The sequence below is a fragment of the Myotis yumanensis genome, unplaced genomic scaffold (assembly GCF_028538775.1).
Source record: "Myotis yumanensis isolate MYYU_CA2020_CCGP unplaced genomic scaffold, mMyoYum1.0.hap1 SCAF_4, whole genome shotgun sequence".
NCBI classification, from domain to species: Eukaryota; Metazoa; Chordata; class Mammalia; order Chiroptera; family Vespertilionidae; genus Myotis; species Myotis yumanensis.
This window is the reverse complement of record NW_027223755.1, coordinates 105,197,657-105,213,149: the sequence shown is the minus strand read 5'-3', so window position 1 is coordinate 105,213,149 and position 15,493 is coordinate 105,197,657. Positions and strand designations below refer to the sequence as shown.

General features: G+C 58.8%; 1 protein-coding gene across 6 annotated transcripts; it reads left to right on the top strand.

Annotated features, from left to right (window-relative positions):
• Nucleotides 1-4,224: 4,224 nt before the first annotated feature.
• On the top strand, nt 4,225-15,183 carry CD19 (CD19 molecule). Of its 6 annotated transcripts, none has more exons than XM_070413469.1 (15): nt 4,225-4,263; nt 4,873-5,097; nt 5,414-5,605; nt 5,735-6,028; nt 7,231-7,341; nt 7,588-7,636; nt 12,431-12,519; nt 12,798-12,923; nt 13,045-13,143; nt 13,222-13,290; nt 13,388-13,447; nt 13,562-13,618; nt 14,177-14,269; nt 14,366-14,467; nt 14,641-15,183. In XM_070413469.1, the coding sequence occupies exons 1-14, from the start codon at nt 4,233-4,235 to the stop codon at nt 14,455-14,457; spliced, it is 1,587 nt and encodes a 528-aa protein (XP_070269570.1). In that variant the 5' UTR covers nt 4,225-4,232; the 3' UTR covers nt 14,458-14,467; nt 14,641-15,183. The 6 variants fall into 6 exon arrangements, with proteins under 6 accessions (XP_070269570.1, XP_070269569.1, XP_070269567.1 ...); XM_070413468.1 differs by lacking the exon at nt 4,225-4,263 and adding an exon at nt 4,464-4,587; XM_070413466.1 differs by lacking the exon at nt 4,225-4,263 and adding an exon at nt 4,464-4,587 and having other exon boundaries at nt 4,837-5,097; nt 7,234-7,341.
• Nucleotides 15,184-15,493: the final 310 nt, after the last annotated feature.

Below are 15,493 nucleotides of genomic sequence, written 5' to 3'. Positions count from 1 at the left end.
GGGTCGGCTCCACTTTTCTGGGCGCCTGAGTCCCCGCGAGGTCAGTCAGTCGTTTCAGTCCGGCTCTTGAGGTCCCCACCCCACTTTGATGTTCACCGCTTCCTGCTGATACCCCTCCGTCCAGTGCCTCAAGTCCCTCCTCCCCTCCCTCTGCCACTGCCCAGGTCAAGCTCTGATCTGTGACCTCGCCCCTTGCACGGTAACAAGAAACGCAAACTTAGGTCCAGCGCTTTGACTCCCCTTCTCTCGAGCCCTTTCTCCCTCTGTACGGCACAGTCCAGGGGCCTGGAGGTCCTGTAAGCTCCACCTCCAAAGGACTGAGTAGCAGAATGAGTCCCTTTTTCTTCGTCTCCAGGCCTAAAACCCAGCCCCTGTCGCGATCATCTCCCTCCTGAACTTCCAAAATGCCTTCTGTACCCCCGTGTGGCCTGTGGGCTCCTTGATTATTCTCACAGCAACTAGAGTCATCTTTGTGACACAGATCATGTCACGTCCCTGCTTAAAATCTAGTTCAGTCCAATTTGAAAGTGGGCAAAGGACAGGAATAGACATCTCACTGGTGTCACAGATGGCATAAAGGCACGGGGAAAGATGTTCAACACTATTAGCCATTAGGGAAATGCAAACTAAACCAGAAGTAGACATCACTACACACCGACCGGGATGGCTAAAATCAGACAGTGATAATACCAAGTGCTGGGAAGTATATAGAGAAACCGAGTTTCTCATCGATTCCTGATGGGAATGTGAAATGGTATAGCCACTCAGTAGGACAGTTTCTAACAAAACTAACATGACCTTACTTGAACACCAAACTTTAAACTTTAAGGTCTCAGCTCAAAAGTCACCTCCTCCGTGAGGCCTTCCCTGACCACCCCACCCAAAATAGCCATCCCCAATCACCTGTCCACCATTAGATTACATTAGAGACTTCTCACCACCTGAAATTATTTATTGGTTAACTTGTTTATTACCTGTCCCCCTTGACCCTTCTGTGGCCCCAAAACTTGAATCAAAGCTCCAGGAGATCAGGAACCTTGTCTTTCGTGTCCCCAGCACCTAGCACAGTGCCTGAGAAATACACATCTGGTGAATCAATGAATGAACACTCCCCTTACCGATCTCTCTGGTCTCCCTCCAATTCCCCTCCACACTGTAGCCAGGGGGAGTTTTTAGAAAGTGCAGATCTGGCCAGGTCAATGCCTGGCTTATAAATCCCCAATAGTTCACTGCCTCAGTAGCTTCTTGTCCTCTGGACTCTCTGTGTGTGTGGCATGGTTTGTTGGGAAGGGGGTGAAATCCTATATAATAAAAGGGTAATATGCAAATTGACCCCAATGGTGGAATGATCAGAACGACTGCTGGACCAGTCACTATGAGGCGCACTTACAACCTCTCCGTCTCTTTCCCCAGCCAGCAGGCTCCGATCGCCTGATGGTGAACGGGGGGGGGGGGGGGGGGGGGGGGGGGGCGGGGGGGGGTGTAGAGGGGGGCGGGGCTGGCTGAGGGCAGCCAGGGAAGATGGCCCTGATGGCAGGCCAGGCCTAAGGACTGTGCCTGTGCATGAATTTCATGCACGGGGCCTCTAGTGACGCCTATAAATAAAGCTCCAGTCAACTATCAGGCTTGGGGTTTGGGGTTTATCCTGAGGCCCTTGGAGTCACTGAAGTCTGTTGAGCAGGGGAAGCATATGACTAAGACCAAGGAAGCTCTCTCTATGGTGTGTAGGTGGGAAGCAAAAGAGGTAGAAGCCAGAGAGCCCCCCCTACACACACACACACACACACACACACACACACACAATAAAAGGCTGTTGGAATGGTTCTAGTTGGGAAGGGAAGAGTCCAAAAAGGGGAGAAAGTTGGTTCTAGAAATAGCTGGGCTAGGAAATGACTAGCGTTGGTAACAGTGCAGGGCGGGAAGAGAAAAGGAAGTTTGCTTTCACTCTTCCCACCTTCCTTCCTTTATACAACAAACCTTACCAAACACCTTCTGGATGGCAGTGAACAAGACAGTAAAGATCCCTGTTGTCGAAGAGGGGCCATGCCGCGGCAGGAGGCACCTGAGAAGACTAACAGACACACTTTGGGATTGGGGTGAATGCTGGGAAGGAAATAACGGTCAGGGACAGCCTCTCAGAGAAAGCCACACTTGAACTGAGACTGAGTGATGGAAAGGAGCTGTCCAGCCCTGACCGGTTTGGCTCAGCGGATAGAGCGCCGGCCTGCGGACTGAAGGGTCCCAGGTTCGATTCCGGTCAAGGGCATGTACCTGGGTTGCGGGCACATCCCCAATAGGGAGTATGCAGGAGGCAGCTGATTGATGTTTCTCTCTCATCGATGTTTCTAACTCTCTATCCCTCTCCCTCTTCTCTGTAAAATCAACAGAATATATTTTAAGAAAAAAAGAAAGGAGCTGTTCAAAGGGGCAGAGGGTGGAGGTGGGGTGGAAGTGGAGGTGGGGGGTGGGGGTGGAAGTGGAAGGGGAGGTGGGGTGGAGAGGGGAGGAGGGGTGGGAAGGGGAGGTGGGGGGTGGAGAGGGGAGGTGGGGTGGGAAGGGGAGGTGGAGGTGGGGGTGGGAGGTGGTGGAAGTGGAGGTGAGGTGGGAAGGGGAGGTGGGGGTGGGGGTGGAAGTGGAAGGGGAGGTGGGGTGGGAAGGGGAGGTGGGGGTGGGGGTGGGAAGGGGAGGTGCGGGGGAGGGGGAGGTGGGGGTGGGAGGTGGTGGAAGTGGAGGTGGGGTGGAAATGGAGGTGGGGCAGCCTCACTCATCCTTGGGGGACATGATTCCGAGTGTTTTTTGGGTGGATGAGAAGCCACTGCACGGTTCTAAGCAGAGGACTGTTGTGCTCTAGCAAGACTTTGCCCCTGAGGCAGCTGGGAAGCTAATGGCAGGATTAGAGATTCTGCTGAATGAAAGGCAAAAAAGTAAAAGTAAAAAAACAAACAAAAAGTCCTACCTTCTCACCCCCTCCATTCCCCAATGCCCACTCTTCCCCCTCCAGCCGCCAAAGGGAAGTGGGGGCCCTGACAGATGGAGGGTCCCCTGGGGTTTGTCCTCGGCAAACAGGAAGTCACAGCCCAGTGAGGCGGCTCTGGGAACCAGCCCCTGAGAAAGCAGGTCTCCTGGGTCCCTGGCCCCTTTCCCCAAGTGACTGCCGCCATGAGAGACACCGATAGGCACACACACGTACACCTACCGAGAGAAGGGGGGCGGGGTACACAAGCAGAAGGAAAGAAGAGGGGGAGCAGGAGGAGGAAAGAGAGAGATGGGGGACCCAGAGAGATTTCAGAGTCAGGACTCTTGGGTTCTAGCGTTCAGTGGGTGATCTCAGGCAACACCCTGGCCTTCTGTGGGCCTCAGTCTCATTTCTAAACGGGTTCCTTCCATAGCTGCAGCAGGGGCGTCCTAGGAAAGAACTGGGAGCTAGTGGGGGACTGATCATTGGTCGCTTCTCAGGCCACTGCGGAGCCACAGGGGCAGTCTGGTTTGAGCTCAGCCATTAATTGGTGCTGTCTCATTCGCTGGGTGCCGGGCTGGAAATGCCATGTGTCTATTGTCCCCTTAATCTTCATAAACAACGCTCAATGGCACTATTATCACCTCCAGTTTACAGAGAGAGAAACGGAGGCTTAGTCAGACGAAGAAATTTAACCAAGTAGTAGAGGTGGAGGATTCGAACTCAGGTTTGCCGGATCCCACAATCTCTGGACAGGCTGGTTGTATGTATAGAAGTCACGGTGGCCCAAGATGTATTGGTTGAGTGAGTAAATGAAGTGTGTGTGTGTGTGTGTGTGTGTGTGTGTGTGTGAAGGGAAATGGATTTAGACCAGTGCTTCTCAACCTTCCTAATGCCAAGACCCTTTAATACAGTTCCTCATGTTGTGGTGACCCCCCCATTTCATTGTTACAAATTGAACATAATTACAGCATAGTGATTAATCACAAAAACAATATGTAATTGTATATGTGTTTTCCGATGGTCTTAGGTGACCCCTGTGAAAGGGTCGTTCGACCCCCAAAGGGGTCAAGACCCACAGGTTGAGAACCGCTGTTTCAGAGCCTGAGGTTGAAGGAGGGAGGAGTGGAAGCAGGAGGAAGCCCCTCATTCAACAAACATTTATGGGGCACCTTCAATGTGCCACGCACTGTTCAGGGCACCGTGCTACAGTGGTGAACAAGACAGTGTCTGCTGCAAGGGGCTTACTCTAGTAGGGGGAACAGGAAGTGAGCAGATGGACTCCAGATCACTTCATTTCCCTGGTGGTAAGTGTGGGATGGAAATGAACCAGTGTAGCAGGGAGGGGGGGACTTTTATGGGTCTGGAGAGGTGCATGGGGAAGGGGGCCTGAGGCGTGACCACCCCTTCCTCCCCGAGGGGAGGGGAGGGGAGGGGACTGCCCACCCGCCTCCGCAAACACCCATGGTTCAGTGCCCCCCAGCCCCCCACTTGCCCCAGCAACCCCTGCGCGGGGAAGCTGGGTGCCTCGGAGAGTCTGGCCACCATGCCACCTCCTCTCCTCTTCTTCCTCCTCTTCCTCACTCCGGTGGGAGTCAGGCCCCAGAAATCACAGCTGGTGGAGGCTAAAGGTATGACCGGAGGGCACAGATGGAAGGAGCCAGGGCTGGACACCTGGGCTCGGGCTGGATGCCCTTGGCCAAGTAACTCGCCCTCTCTGAGCCTCCATTTTCTTCATTGGAAAATTCAGGCCAGGGCTGAAGGATGCTGAAGGCTCACGGCCCCCAGTCGGTGGGGTATGGGGTCATTGGGTTTGTAACGCAGCGTGAGGCGTGAAGGGGGCTAGCTGCTCCTCTCCCCACTCCCCTCTCTTTCCGCAGAGGGAGGCAGTGCTGTGCTGCCCTGCCTTTCCTCAGATGGTGCCCCTGATCAGCTGGCCTGGTACGAGGCGTGCCTGTTACAGCGGAGCCGGAGCCGGAGCCGAGGGCTGCCAGGCCTGGGCATCCCGGTGGGGGCCCTGGGCATCCTGCTGCTCATCTCCAACATCTCTGCCCAGATGGGGGGCTTCTACCTGTGCCAACAGGGGCCCCCTTCCGAGCAGGCCTGGCAGTCTGGCTGGGCCGTCAGCGTGAACGGCAGCGGTGAGGTCTGGGGTGGGGCGGGGAGGGCTGGATGAGGAGAGGGCAGTCGGCGTGGACGGAGGAGGGTCCGGAGGGGTGGGGCTGGAAGGCCTGAGGACCCAGCAGGAAGCCAGTTGTCGGTGGCTCCTGGAAATGCCTCAGGCTTTGTGACTTCAACACTGAACTGCTCCGTATCTCTCTGTCTCATTTCTCTCTGAGACGCTGCTCCGCTGTCTCTCTCTGGATCTTTGTTTCTATTTACCTCTGTCTTTCTGGGTCTCTGGGTCTCTCTGCCTCTCCTGGATGTCTCCGTATCTGGTTCTGGGTCTCTTCCCAGGGGAGCTGTTCCGTTGGAAGGCTTCAAACTTAGACGGCCCAGGCTGCGACCTGGGGAACAGGTCCTCAGAGGACCCCAGGCCCTCCTCTGACGGCCTCACAAGCTCCCGGCTCTATGTATGGGCCAAAGACCACGCTGAGAGTTGGGAGGTAGACCCTGCATGTGCCCCTCCTAACCGCAGTTCAAACCAAGGTAAGGTGCTAGGGAAATGCCAGCAAGTGAGGGGGCCAGGGATGGAGGATGGTGATTGGGAACTGGAGGGTTGGTTTGTGGGGGAGGAGACTCTAAGGCCTACACTAGCCTTGGCTCTCCTTGCCCCAGACCTCACAGTGGACCCTGGCTCCACACTCTGTCTGCCCTGTGGGGTGCCTTCTGCTTCCGTGGCCAGAGGACCCATCTCCTGGATCCACGTGCACCCCAGAAAGCCCAACATCTCACTGCTGAGCCTCAACCTGAGTGAGGAGGCTCCCGTCAGAGAGATGTGGGTCCCCGGCACCCTCAGGGGAGGGGCTGCTCTGTGGCTGCGTCAGGCCACAGCTCGAGATGCTGGCACCTATCATTGTTACCATGGCAACACGACCATCGCGGTGCAGCTGAAAGTCACTGCCCAGTCAGGTAGGGTTCCTCCCAATTGTGGGGCCTGTGTGCAGAGCTATTGGGAAGAACTGGAAGCCAGCCCCCCTTGGCTCCTCTTGGCTGGTACAGCCTGCGCCTGAGACCCAACCACTGCACTGAACACTGACGCCACCTCTTTGCTCCTTGCTTCCAAGATACTGCTGTTCTGGGTCTCCTCCTCCCGTCAGCTTTGGTAGAGCCTTCCTCCCCCACTCCCCACCATTGGAGTCCTGAGCCCTCTTATGCCTGTTCACACTCTCTCATTCTTGTCTACACTCTTTTTTTAAAAAAATATATTTTATTGGGGTTTTTTTACAGAGAGGAAGGGAGAGGGATAGAGAGTTAGAAACATCGATCAGCTGCCTCCTGCACACCCCCTACTGGGGATATGCCCGCAACCAAGGTACATGCTCTTGACTGGAATCGAACCTGGGACCCTTCAGTCCGCAGGCCGATGCTCTATCCACTGAGCCAAACCGGTTAGGGCGTCTACACTCTTCCTAGTGGACCTCCTTTACTCCCTTGGCTCCTTGGACCACCATGCCTTGGTGCTGGCTTCTAGGCTCCATACCCCTACCCCCAGCCATCTCCTGGGCTTGCCGTTGGATGTCCCGTGGACACTGTAGCTCAACATGTACAAAGAAATGAAACTCAATGTGTTCCCCATGCAGAGTCTTCTGGGCGACCCTGTGGAAATGAAGCACTTTACCACTTGCCCACATGCCAAAACCAGGAGTTTGGGCATCCTCCCTTTGCCTTACCCCACCCATCCAGTTTGTCACGGTGTTCTGCCCATTTTCTTCCCTAATACAATCCGACCATGCTACCCTAAACAGTTCTCAAACTCCATCTCAACTCCCACTCCAAATCTGCCTCGGCACCTTGCTGCCTCCCACCTTGAACTTTGTGAGCTCAACTCTGCCCTCCACCTTGACTGTGGCTGTCCTTACCTGCAGCAGGAAGCTGGTCCTCGTCACCTGAATCCTCACACGTCATGGTTTGCTTCCGAGATACTCATAGACACTGGGCCAGGCTCTGAGGCACAGCCCGGCTTCAGAGGGAAGGAGGGGAGCCCTCCTTGTCGCGTGGGACCTCAGGGTCGGTGTCCTGCCCTGTCCCCCAGGCGTATGGCCTTTTGAGGTCTTGAGGCTGGGCAATAAGATGCCAGCCCTGGTCCTGGTCTCATAGCTCCTCCCCCCCAGCAGTACGGCAGTGGCTGCTGGAGGCTGGTGGCTGGAGAGTCCCTGTCACGACATTGGTTTACCTGATCTTCTGCATGGGTTTGGTGGCGAGCTTTCTTTATCTGCGAAGAGGTGAGTCCTGTACACCATCTCCTGTACACCAGAGCCCACACTGGCCAGTCTTCCACCGTCTCTCTCCTCCCCCACAGACTTCACAATCCTGCCCCCACTCCTGCTCTAAGTGCCCTCCAGACGTCCTCAGCCCTTGGAATTTGAACTCCCAGCTCCTCCCTTGACCCAAGCGCCCTCCCCAGCACTCCCAAAATCTTCACCCAGCCAAGGAGCTCTCCTCTGATCATTTCCATTCACTCCCACCAGCCCTGACCCGGAGGAGGAAAAGACAGCGAATGACTGATCCCACCAGAAGGTAATGACCCGGTACCCCCGCCCCCCAGTATCCGGCTCCTGCACTTTCCCTCAATGCTTGGCTTGCTGTTTCCTCTGCGGAGGCGCCTTTATCTCTGCGGTGGAAATGCTCCCAACCTTCCAAGCCCAGCTCCAAAGCTACCTCTTCTGTGAAGGGACCTCCGAGCCCTCTCTCAGGCTGCACTGACCCAGGGCCCTCTCTCAGGCTGCGGTGACCAGAGCCCTCTGTGCGGGCAGCAGTGACCAGGGCCCTCTCTCAGGCTGCAGTGACCAGGGCCCTCTCTCAGGCTGCAGTGACCAGGGCCCTCTCTCAGGCTGCAGTGACCCAGGGCCCTCTCTCAGGCTGCAGTGACCCAGGGCCCTCTCTCAGGCTGCAGTGACCCAGGGCCCTCTCTCAGGCTGCAGTGACCTCACAGCCCTCTCTCAGGCTGCAGTGACCTCACAGCCTTCTCTCAGGCTACAGTGACCAGAGCCCTCTCTCAGGCTGCAGTGACCAGAGCCCTCTCTCAGGCTGCAGTGACCAGGGCCCTCTCTCAGGCTGCAGTGACCAGGGCCCTCTCTCAGGCTGCAGTGACCAGGGCCCTCTCTCAGGCTGCAGTGACCCAGGGCCCTCTCTCAGGCTGCAGTGACCCAGGGCCCTCTCTCAGGCTGCAGTGACCCAGGGCCCTCTCTCAGGCTGCAGTGACCTCACAGCCCTCTCTCAGGCTGCAGTGACCTCACAGCCTTCTCTCAGGCTACAGTGACCAGAGCCCTCTCTCAGGCTGCAGTGACCAGAGCCCTCTCTCAGGCTGCAGTGACCCAGGGCCCTCTCTCAGGCTGCAGTGACCCAGGGCCCTCTCTCAGGCTGCAGTGACCCAGGGCCCTCTCTCAGGCTGCAGTGACCTCACAGCCCTCTCTCAGGCTGCAGTGACCCCAGGGCCCTCTCTCAGGCTGCAGTGACCCAGGGCCCTCTCTCAGGCTGCAGTGACCAGAGCCCTCTCTCAGGCTGCAGTGACCAGAGCCCTCTCTCAGGCTGCAGTGACCAGAGCCCTCTCTCAGGCTGCAGTGACCCCAGGGCCCTCTCTCAGGCTGCAGTGACCTCACAGCCCTCTCTCAGGCTGCAGTGACCCCAGGGCCCTCTCTCAGGCTGCAGTGACCCAGGGCCCTCTCTCAGGCTGCAGTGACCAGAACCCTCTCTCAGGCTGCAGTGACCTCACAGCCCTCTCTCAGGCTGCAGTGACCCCAGGGCCCTCTCTCAGGCTGCAGTGACCAGAGCCCTCTCTCAGGCTGCACTGACCCAGGGCCCTCTCTCAGGCTGCGGTGACCAGAGCCCTCTGTGCGGGCAGCAGTGACCAGGGCCCTCTCTCAGGCTGCAGTGACCAGGGCCCTCTCTCAGGCTGCAGTGACCAGAGCCCTCTCTCAGGCTGCAGTGACCAGAGCCCTCTCTCAGGGTGCAGTGACCTCACAGCCCTCTCTCAGGCTGCACTGACCCAGGGCCCTCTCTCAGGCTGCGGTGACCAGAGCCCTCTGTGCGGGCAGCAGTGACCAGGGCCCTCTCTCAGGCTGCAGTGACCAGGGCCCTCTCTCAGGCTGCAGTGACCAGGGCCCTCTCTCAGGCTGCAGTGACCCAGGGCCCTCTCTCAGGCTGCAGTGACCTCACAGCCCTCTCTCAGGCTGCAGTGACCTCACAGCCTTCTCTCAGGCTACAGTGACCAGAGCCCTCTCTCAGGCTGCAGTGACCAGAGCCCTCTCTCAGGCTGCAGTGACCCAGGGCCCTCTCTCAGGCTGCAGTGACCCAGGGCCCTCTCTCAGGCTGCAGTGACCAGAGCCCTCTCTCAGGCTGCAGTGACCCCAGGGCCCTCTCTCAGGCTGCAGTGACCTCACAGCCCTCTCTCAGGCTGCAGTGACCCCAGGGCCCTCTCTCAGGCTGCAGTGACCCAGGGCCCTCTCTCAGGCTGCAGTGACCAGAACCCTCTCTCAGGCTGCAGTGACCTCACAGCCCTCTCTCAGGCTGCAGTGACCCCAGGGCCCTCTCTCAGGCTGCAGTGACCAGAGCCCTCTCTCAGGCTGCACTGACCCAGGGCCCTCTCTCAGGCTGCGGTGACCAGAGCCCTCTGTGCGGGCAGCAGTGACCAGGGCCCTCTCTCAGGCTGCAGTGACCAGGGCCCTCTCTCAGGCTGCAGTGACCAGGGCCCTCTCTCAGGCTGCAGTGACCCAGGGCCCTCTCTCAGGCTGCAGTGACCTAGGGCCCTCTCTCAGGCTGCAGTGACCTCACAGCCCTCTCTCAGGCTGCAGTGACCTCACAGCCCTCTCTCAGGCTGCAGTGACCTCACAGCCTTCTCTCAGGCTACAGTGACCAGAGCCCTCTCTCAGGCTGCAGTGACCAGAGCCCTCTCTCAGGCTGCAGTGACCTCACAGCCCTCTCTCAGGCTGCAGTGACCCCAGGGCCCTCTCTCAGGCTGCAGTGACCCAGGGCCCTCTCTCAGGCTGCAGTGACCAGAACCCTCTCTCAGGCTGCAGTGACCTCACAGCCCTCTCTCAGGCTGCAGTGACCCCAGGGCCCTCTCTCAGGCTGCAGTGACCAGAGCCCTCTCTCAGGCTGCACTGACCCAGGGCCCTCTCTCAGGCTGCGGTGACCAGAGCCCTCTGTGCGGGCAGCAGTGACCAGGGCCCTCTCTCAGGCTGCAGTGACCAGGGCCCTCTCTCAGGCTGCAGTGACCAGAGCCCTCTCTCAGGCTGCAGTGACCAGAGCCCTCTCTCAGGGTGCAGTGACCTCACAGCCCTCTCTCAGGCTGCACTGACCCAGGGCCCTCTCTCAGGCTGCGGTGACCAGAGCCCTCTGTGCGGGCAGCAGTGACCAGGGCCCTCTCTCAGGCTGCAGTGACCAGGGCCCTCTCTCAGGCTGCAGTGACCAGGGCCCTCTCTCAGGCTGCAGTGACCCCAGGGCCCTCTCTCAGGCTGCAGTGACCAGAGCCCTCTCTCAGGCTGCACTGACCCAGGGCCCTCTCTCAGGCTGCGGTGACCAGAGCCCTCTGTGCGGGCAGCAGTGACCAGGGCCCTCTCTCAGGCTGCAGTGACCAGGGCCCTCTCTCAGGCTGCAGTGACCAGAGCCCTCTCTCAGGCTGCAGTGACCAGAGCCCTCTCTCAGGGTGCAGTGACCTCACAGCCCTCTCTCAGGCTGCACTGACCCAGGGCCCTCTCTCAGGCTGCGGTGACCAGAGCCCTCTGTGCGGGCAGCAGTGACCAGGGCCCTCTCTCAGGCTGCAGTGACCAGGGCCCTCTCTCAGGCTGCAGTGACCAGGGCCCTCTCTCAGGCTGCAGTGACCCAGGGCCCTCTCTCAGGCTGCAGTGACCTCACAGCCCTCTCTCAGGCTGCAGTGACCTCACAGCCTTCTCTCAGGCTACAGTGACCAGAGCCCTCTCTCAGGCTGCAGTGACCAGAGCCCTCTCTCAGGCTGCAGTGACCCAGGGCCCTCTCTCAGGCTGCAGTGACCCAGGGCCCTCTCTCAGGCTGCAGTGACCAGAGCCCTCTCTCAGGCTGCAGTGACCAGAGCCCTCTCTCAGGCTGCAGTGACCAGAGCCCTCTCTCAGGCTGCAGTGACCCCAGGGCCCTCTCTCAGGCTGCAGTGACCTCACAGCCCTCTCTCAGGCTGCAGTGACCCCAGGGCCCTCTCTCAGGCTGCAGTGACCCAGGGCCCTCTCTCAGGCTGCAGTGACCAGAACCCTCTCTCAGGCTGCAGTGACCTCACAGCCCTCTCTCAGGCTGCAGTGACCCCAGGGCCCTCTCTCAGGCTGCAGTGACCAGAGCCCTCTCTCAGGCTGCACTGACCCAGGGCCCTCTCTCAGGCTGCGGTGACCAGAGCCCTCTGTGCGGGCAGCAGTGACCAGGGCCCTCTCTCAGGCTGCAGTGACCAGGGCCCTCTCTCAGGCTGCAGTGACCAGGGCCCTCTCTCAGGCTGCAGTGACCCAGGGCCCTCTCTCAGGCTGCAGTGACCTAGGGCCCTCTCTCAGGCTGCAGTGACCTCACAGCCTTCTCTCAGGCTGCAGTGACCTCACAGCCTTCTCTCAGGCTACAGTGACCAGAGCCCTCTCTCAGGCTGCAGTGACCAGAGCCCTCTCTCAGGCTGCAGTGACCTCACAGCCCTCTCTCAGGCTGCAGTGACCCCAGGGCCCTCTCTCAGGCTGCAGTGACCCAGGGCCCTCTCTCAGGCTGCAGTGACCAGAACCCTCTCTCAGGCTGCAGTGACCTCACAGCCCTCTCTCAGGCTGCAGTGACCCCAGGGCCCTCTCTCAGGCTGCAGTGACCAGAGCCCTCTCTCAGGCTGCACTGACCCAGGGCCCTCTCTCAGGCTGCGGTGACCAGAGCCCTCTGTGCGGGCAGCAGTGACCAGGGCCCTCTCTCAGGCTGCAGTGACCAGGGCCCTCTCTCAGGCTGCAGTGACCAGAGCCCTCTCTCAGGCTGCAGTGACCAGAGCCCTCTCTCAGGGTGCAGTGACCTCACAGCCCTCTCTCAGGCTGCAGTGACCCCAGAGCCCTCTCTCGGACTGCAGTGACCCAGAGCCCTCTCTCAGGCTGCAGTGACCAGGGCCCTCTCTCAGGCTGCAGTGACCCCAGGGCCTTCTCTCAGGCTGCAGTGACCCCAGAGCCCTCTCTCAGGCTGCAGTGACCCCAGAGCCCTCTCTGCGGGCTGTCCTGGGCCCGAGGAGCTGACTACAAGTGACCACCTTCTAATCTCTGAGGGCCTGGCCTGCATCCTGAGTGTGTCGCCCAGGTCCCTCCAGGCCAGGCCTCCGTGCAACCCCCCTTCCTCCTCCAGGTTCTTCAAAGTGACGCCTCCCCCGGGGAACGGGGCCCACAGCCAGTACGGGAATGTGCTCTCGCTTTCCTCGCCCACGGCTGGCACGGGTAGGAGGCCGGGCAGGGTCTCCAGGGCTAGGGCCCCCTCCCCCCCTTCACCCCCATAGCTCCCAGCCCCCCAACCAGCTCTGAGCTCCGCTATCAGCAAAGAGCCCCGCCCTTGGACCAAGGCCCGCCCCCAGGACTCGGCCCGAAGTTCTGTTCCAGGAACAGAACCGCACCGGGACCTGGGGGCCGCACCCCTGGGTTCAGATCCGGTGCCCAGCCTCGGCGCCCTCCCGCGCAGACCTCGGCCCTGACCCCCACTTCTGCGCCCCTCTCGCCAGGTCGCTCCCACCAGTGGGCTGCAGGCCTGGCCGCCGCCGTCCAGTCCTACGGAGGGAACCCGTACAACGAGGTGCAGGAGGCCGGAGCTGCAGGGTCCCGGAGCCCGACGGGGGCAGCTGGTGATGGTGCAGGGGTCCTTACTCACCTGTGGGGGTGTCGGAGTCCTCTGTCTGTGGCAGGAATAGTTAACTGGGGCCCGGAGAAAGGGCGCCGTGACGCGGTCCTACCCCTGTCCCCAAATCCCAGGCGAAGAAGAAGGGGAGGCCTACGAGGAGCCGGACAGTGAGGAGGGCTCCCAGTTCTACGAGAATGACTCCAACCTGGGGCAGGACCAGCTCTCCCAGGGTAAGACTGCCCCCCCCGCCCCCCCACCTCCTCAGCGGGGGCTGTGGACCCTCGCTGGACCCCCTCCCTCTCCACCAGATGGCAGCGGCTATGAGAACCCGGAGGACGATGCCGTGGGTCCTGAGGAAGAAGACTCCTTCTCCAGTGGTAATTTGAGGTCCCCCTGGAGCCTCAGAGATCTGGGGGGACCCACGGAGCTCCTACAGGGCAAGAGTGGTCCCTGCAATTCTCTTTTTTTCTGCAGCATCTGAGTTGTATGAGAACGAGGATGAAGAGCTGGCCCAGCCAGTGGCCAGGACAAAAGGTGTGTGTGTGTGTGAGGAGGGTCGCATTCCCGGGAGCGTGAGTGGTGGCAGCGGTGGTGGTGTGTGTGACTTGGAGGCCAGAAGCAATAGTGACTCCCCTCTCCCTTCTTCAGACTTCCTCAGCCCCCCTGGGACTGCCTGGGACCCCAGCCGGGAGGCGACATCCCTTGGTGAGAAATGCTTGGGACCTGCCCAGATTGGGTTGATCTGGTCTCAGCTCTAATGCCAGGCAGAACCCTGACTTTGCTTTGACCCCAAACCCAAGCCCAATCCTGATCTTGGATTTGACTCTTACCTATAACCTCAGCACCTCCCCCACCCCTAATCTTGACTCCAGTATCTGCCCCATCCCTAACCACGAACATCAGCCCTGGTCCCAATCCAATTCCAGCCTGGACTTTGACCTCCCCCTCACCTCAGCCCCAATGCAGACCTTAGCTTTGACCCAGCTCTCTCCTCATGACTCTAACTTGGACTCTTTCCAATTCTGTTCTTAACTATTTCTCTGACCATGACCATGATCTAACCCATACCTGACTGAACCCTAAAATTAACAAGGACCCCGAACCTGATGCTGACCCTAATCACTCCTTCCTAGTACATCACGGGTCAAGCCTTCCACCTCTCCCTGCCCCTCAGGCTCCCTCCATATCTTAGGCTGCACTTTCCTTCCCCAAACCCCTAGCATGGCTCCCAAACCTCCAACTCTCCATCTCCTGCCCACACAGGGTCCCAGTCCTATGAGGATATGAGGGGGATCCTGTATGCAGCCCCCCAGCTCCGCTCCGTTCGGGCCCAGCCTGGTCCCAATCATGAGGAAGGTGGGTGCTTCTACTGCTGCCCCCTGCTGTCCTCTGAGGCTGACTCTCCCAGCCTCCTCCCAGCTCTGCGTTTCACTCCTCCCTGGTCCTAACCAGATGCAGATTCTTATGAGAACATGGATAACCCTGATGGGCCAGAACCGGCGTGTGGAGGAGGGAGCCACAAGGGGACCTGGAGCACCCGCTGATTCCCTTCAGGCAAGCGGGGAGCTGCCCTCTATGGAGGAGGGAGTTGATGAGCAGGGATGGAAGTGAGGTTCTGGCACTCGGGGAGGGAGGAGAAAACGGGTTCCCACGGCCTGGTGGGCAAGGGGAGGGCTCCTGGACTCTTCCCCATCACAGTTTCTTCTGCGTGTCCTGGGCCTCCTCAGGTTCCTGAGACCCACACCTGACTGAGATCTGGGGACCCACAGCAGATGATGTCAACCTCGAGCGACACTGCTCAGGCTGTGTGTACCTGTGTGTGTCTGTGTACACAAGTGGAACATCAGTCCCGTTCGCACTGCCCAAATAAACTCCACGAGCTGTTCCAGTCCTGTGATGTAGTGCCCTTGTGTGGGAGGGGAAGGAAGGGCGGGGACGGGTGCACTCCCATCCTCTCTCAAATCCAGTAGAGGAAGGAGAGCTGCATCTTGGGCACAACAGGGCCTTTTCCTTCCTATGTCTTGGCCTACCCCATCTCCCCTACTTGCCTGCCATTCCCACCACCAGTTGTTCAATCATTGCTCGTTCAGCACTTGTATGCTGGGTGTGCAGTGAAAGGGAAGCAATCCAGGAACTGGCGGTCATCACTGACGTTTATTGAACATCTGCTATGTTCTTAAATCAGTTAACCCAGTTAGTCTTTACAGTGACCTCCCCAAGTTATTGAGCACTTATGTGCAGGGTTGTATTAAAGCATGTCACGTATTTTACGTATGTATTATGTATACGTGTGTTTATGTATATTAGCTAATTTTATCTTCACAAACATCCCTACTTCATAGATGAGGAAACTGAAGCAGAGAAGATAAATAACATGCTCAAGGCTCGCCTAGTTAGTAAGTGCCGGGGCCTGGACCTGAACTCTGGCCGTCTGATTCTAGAGCCTATACTCAGTCTTTTTAAAAATATATTTTTATTGATTCCAGAGAGGCAGGGAGAGGGAGAGAGAGATAGAAACATCAATGACGAGAGAGAATCATTGATTGGCTGCCTCCTGCACACCCCACACCGGGGATTGAG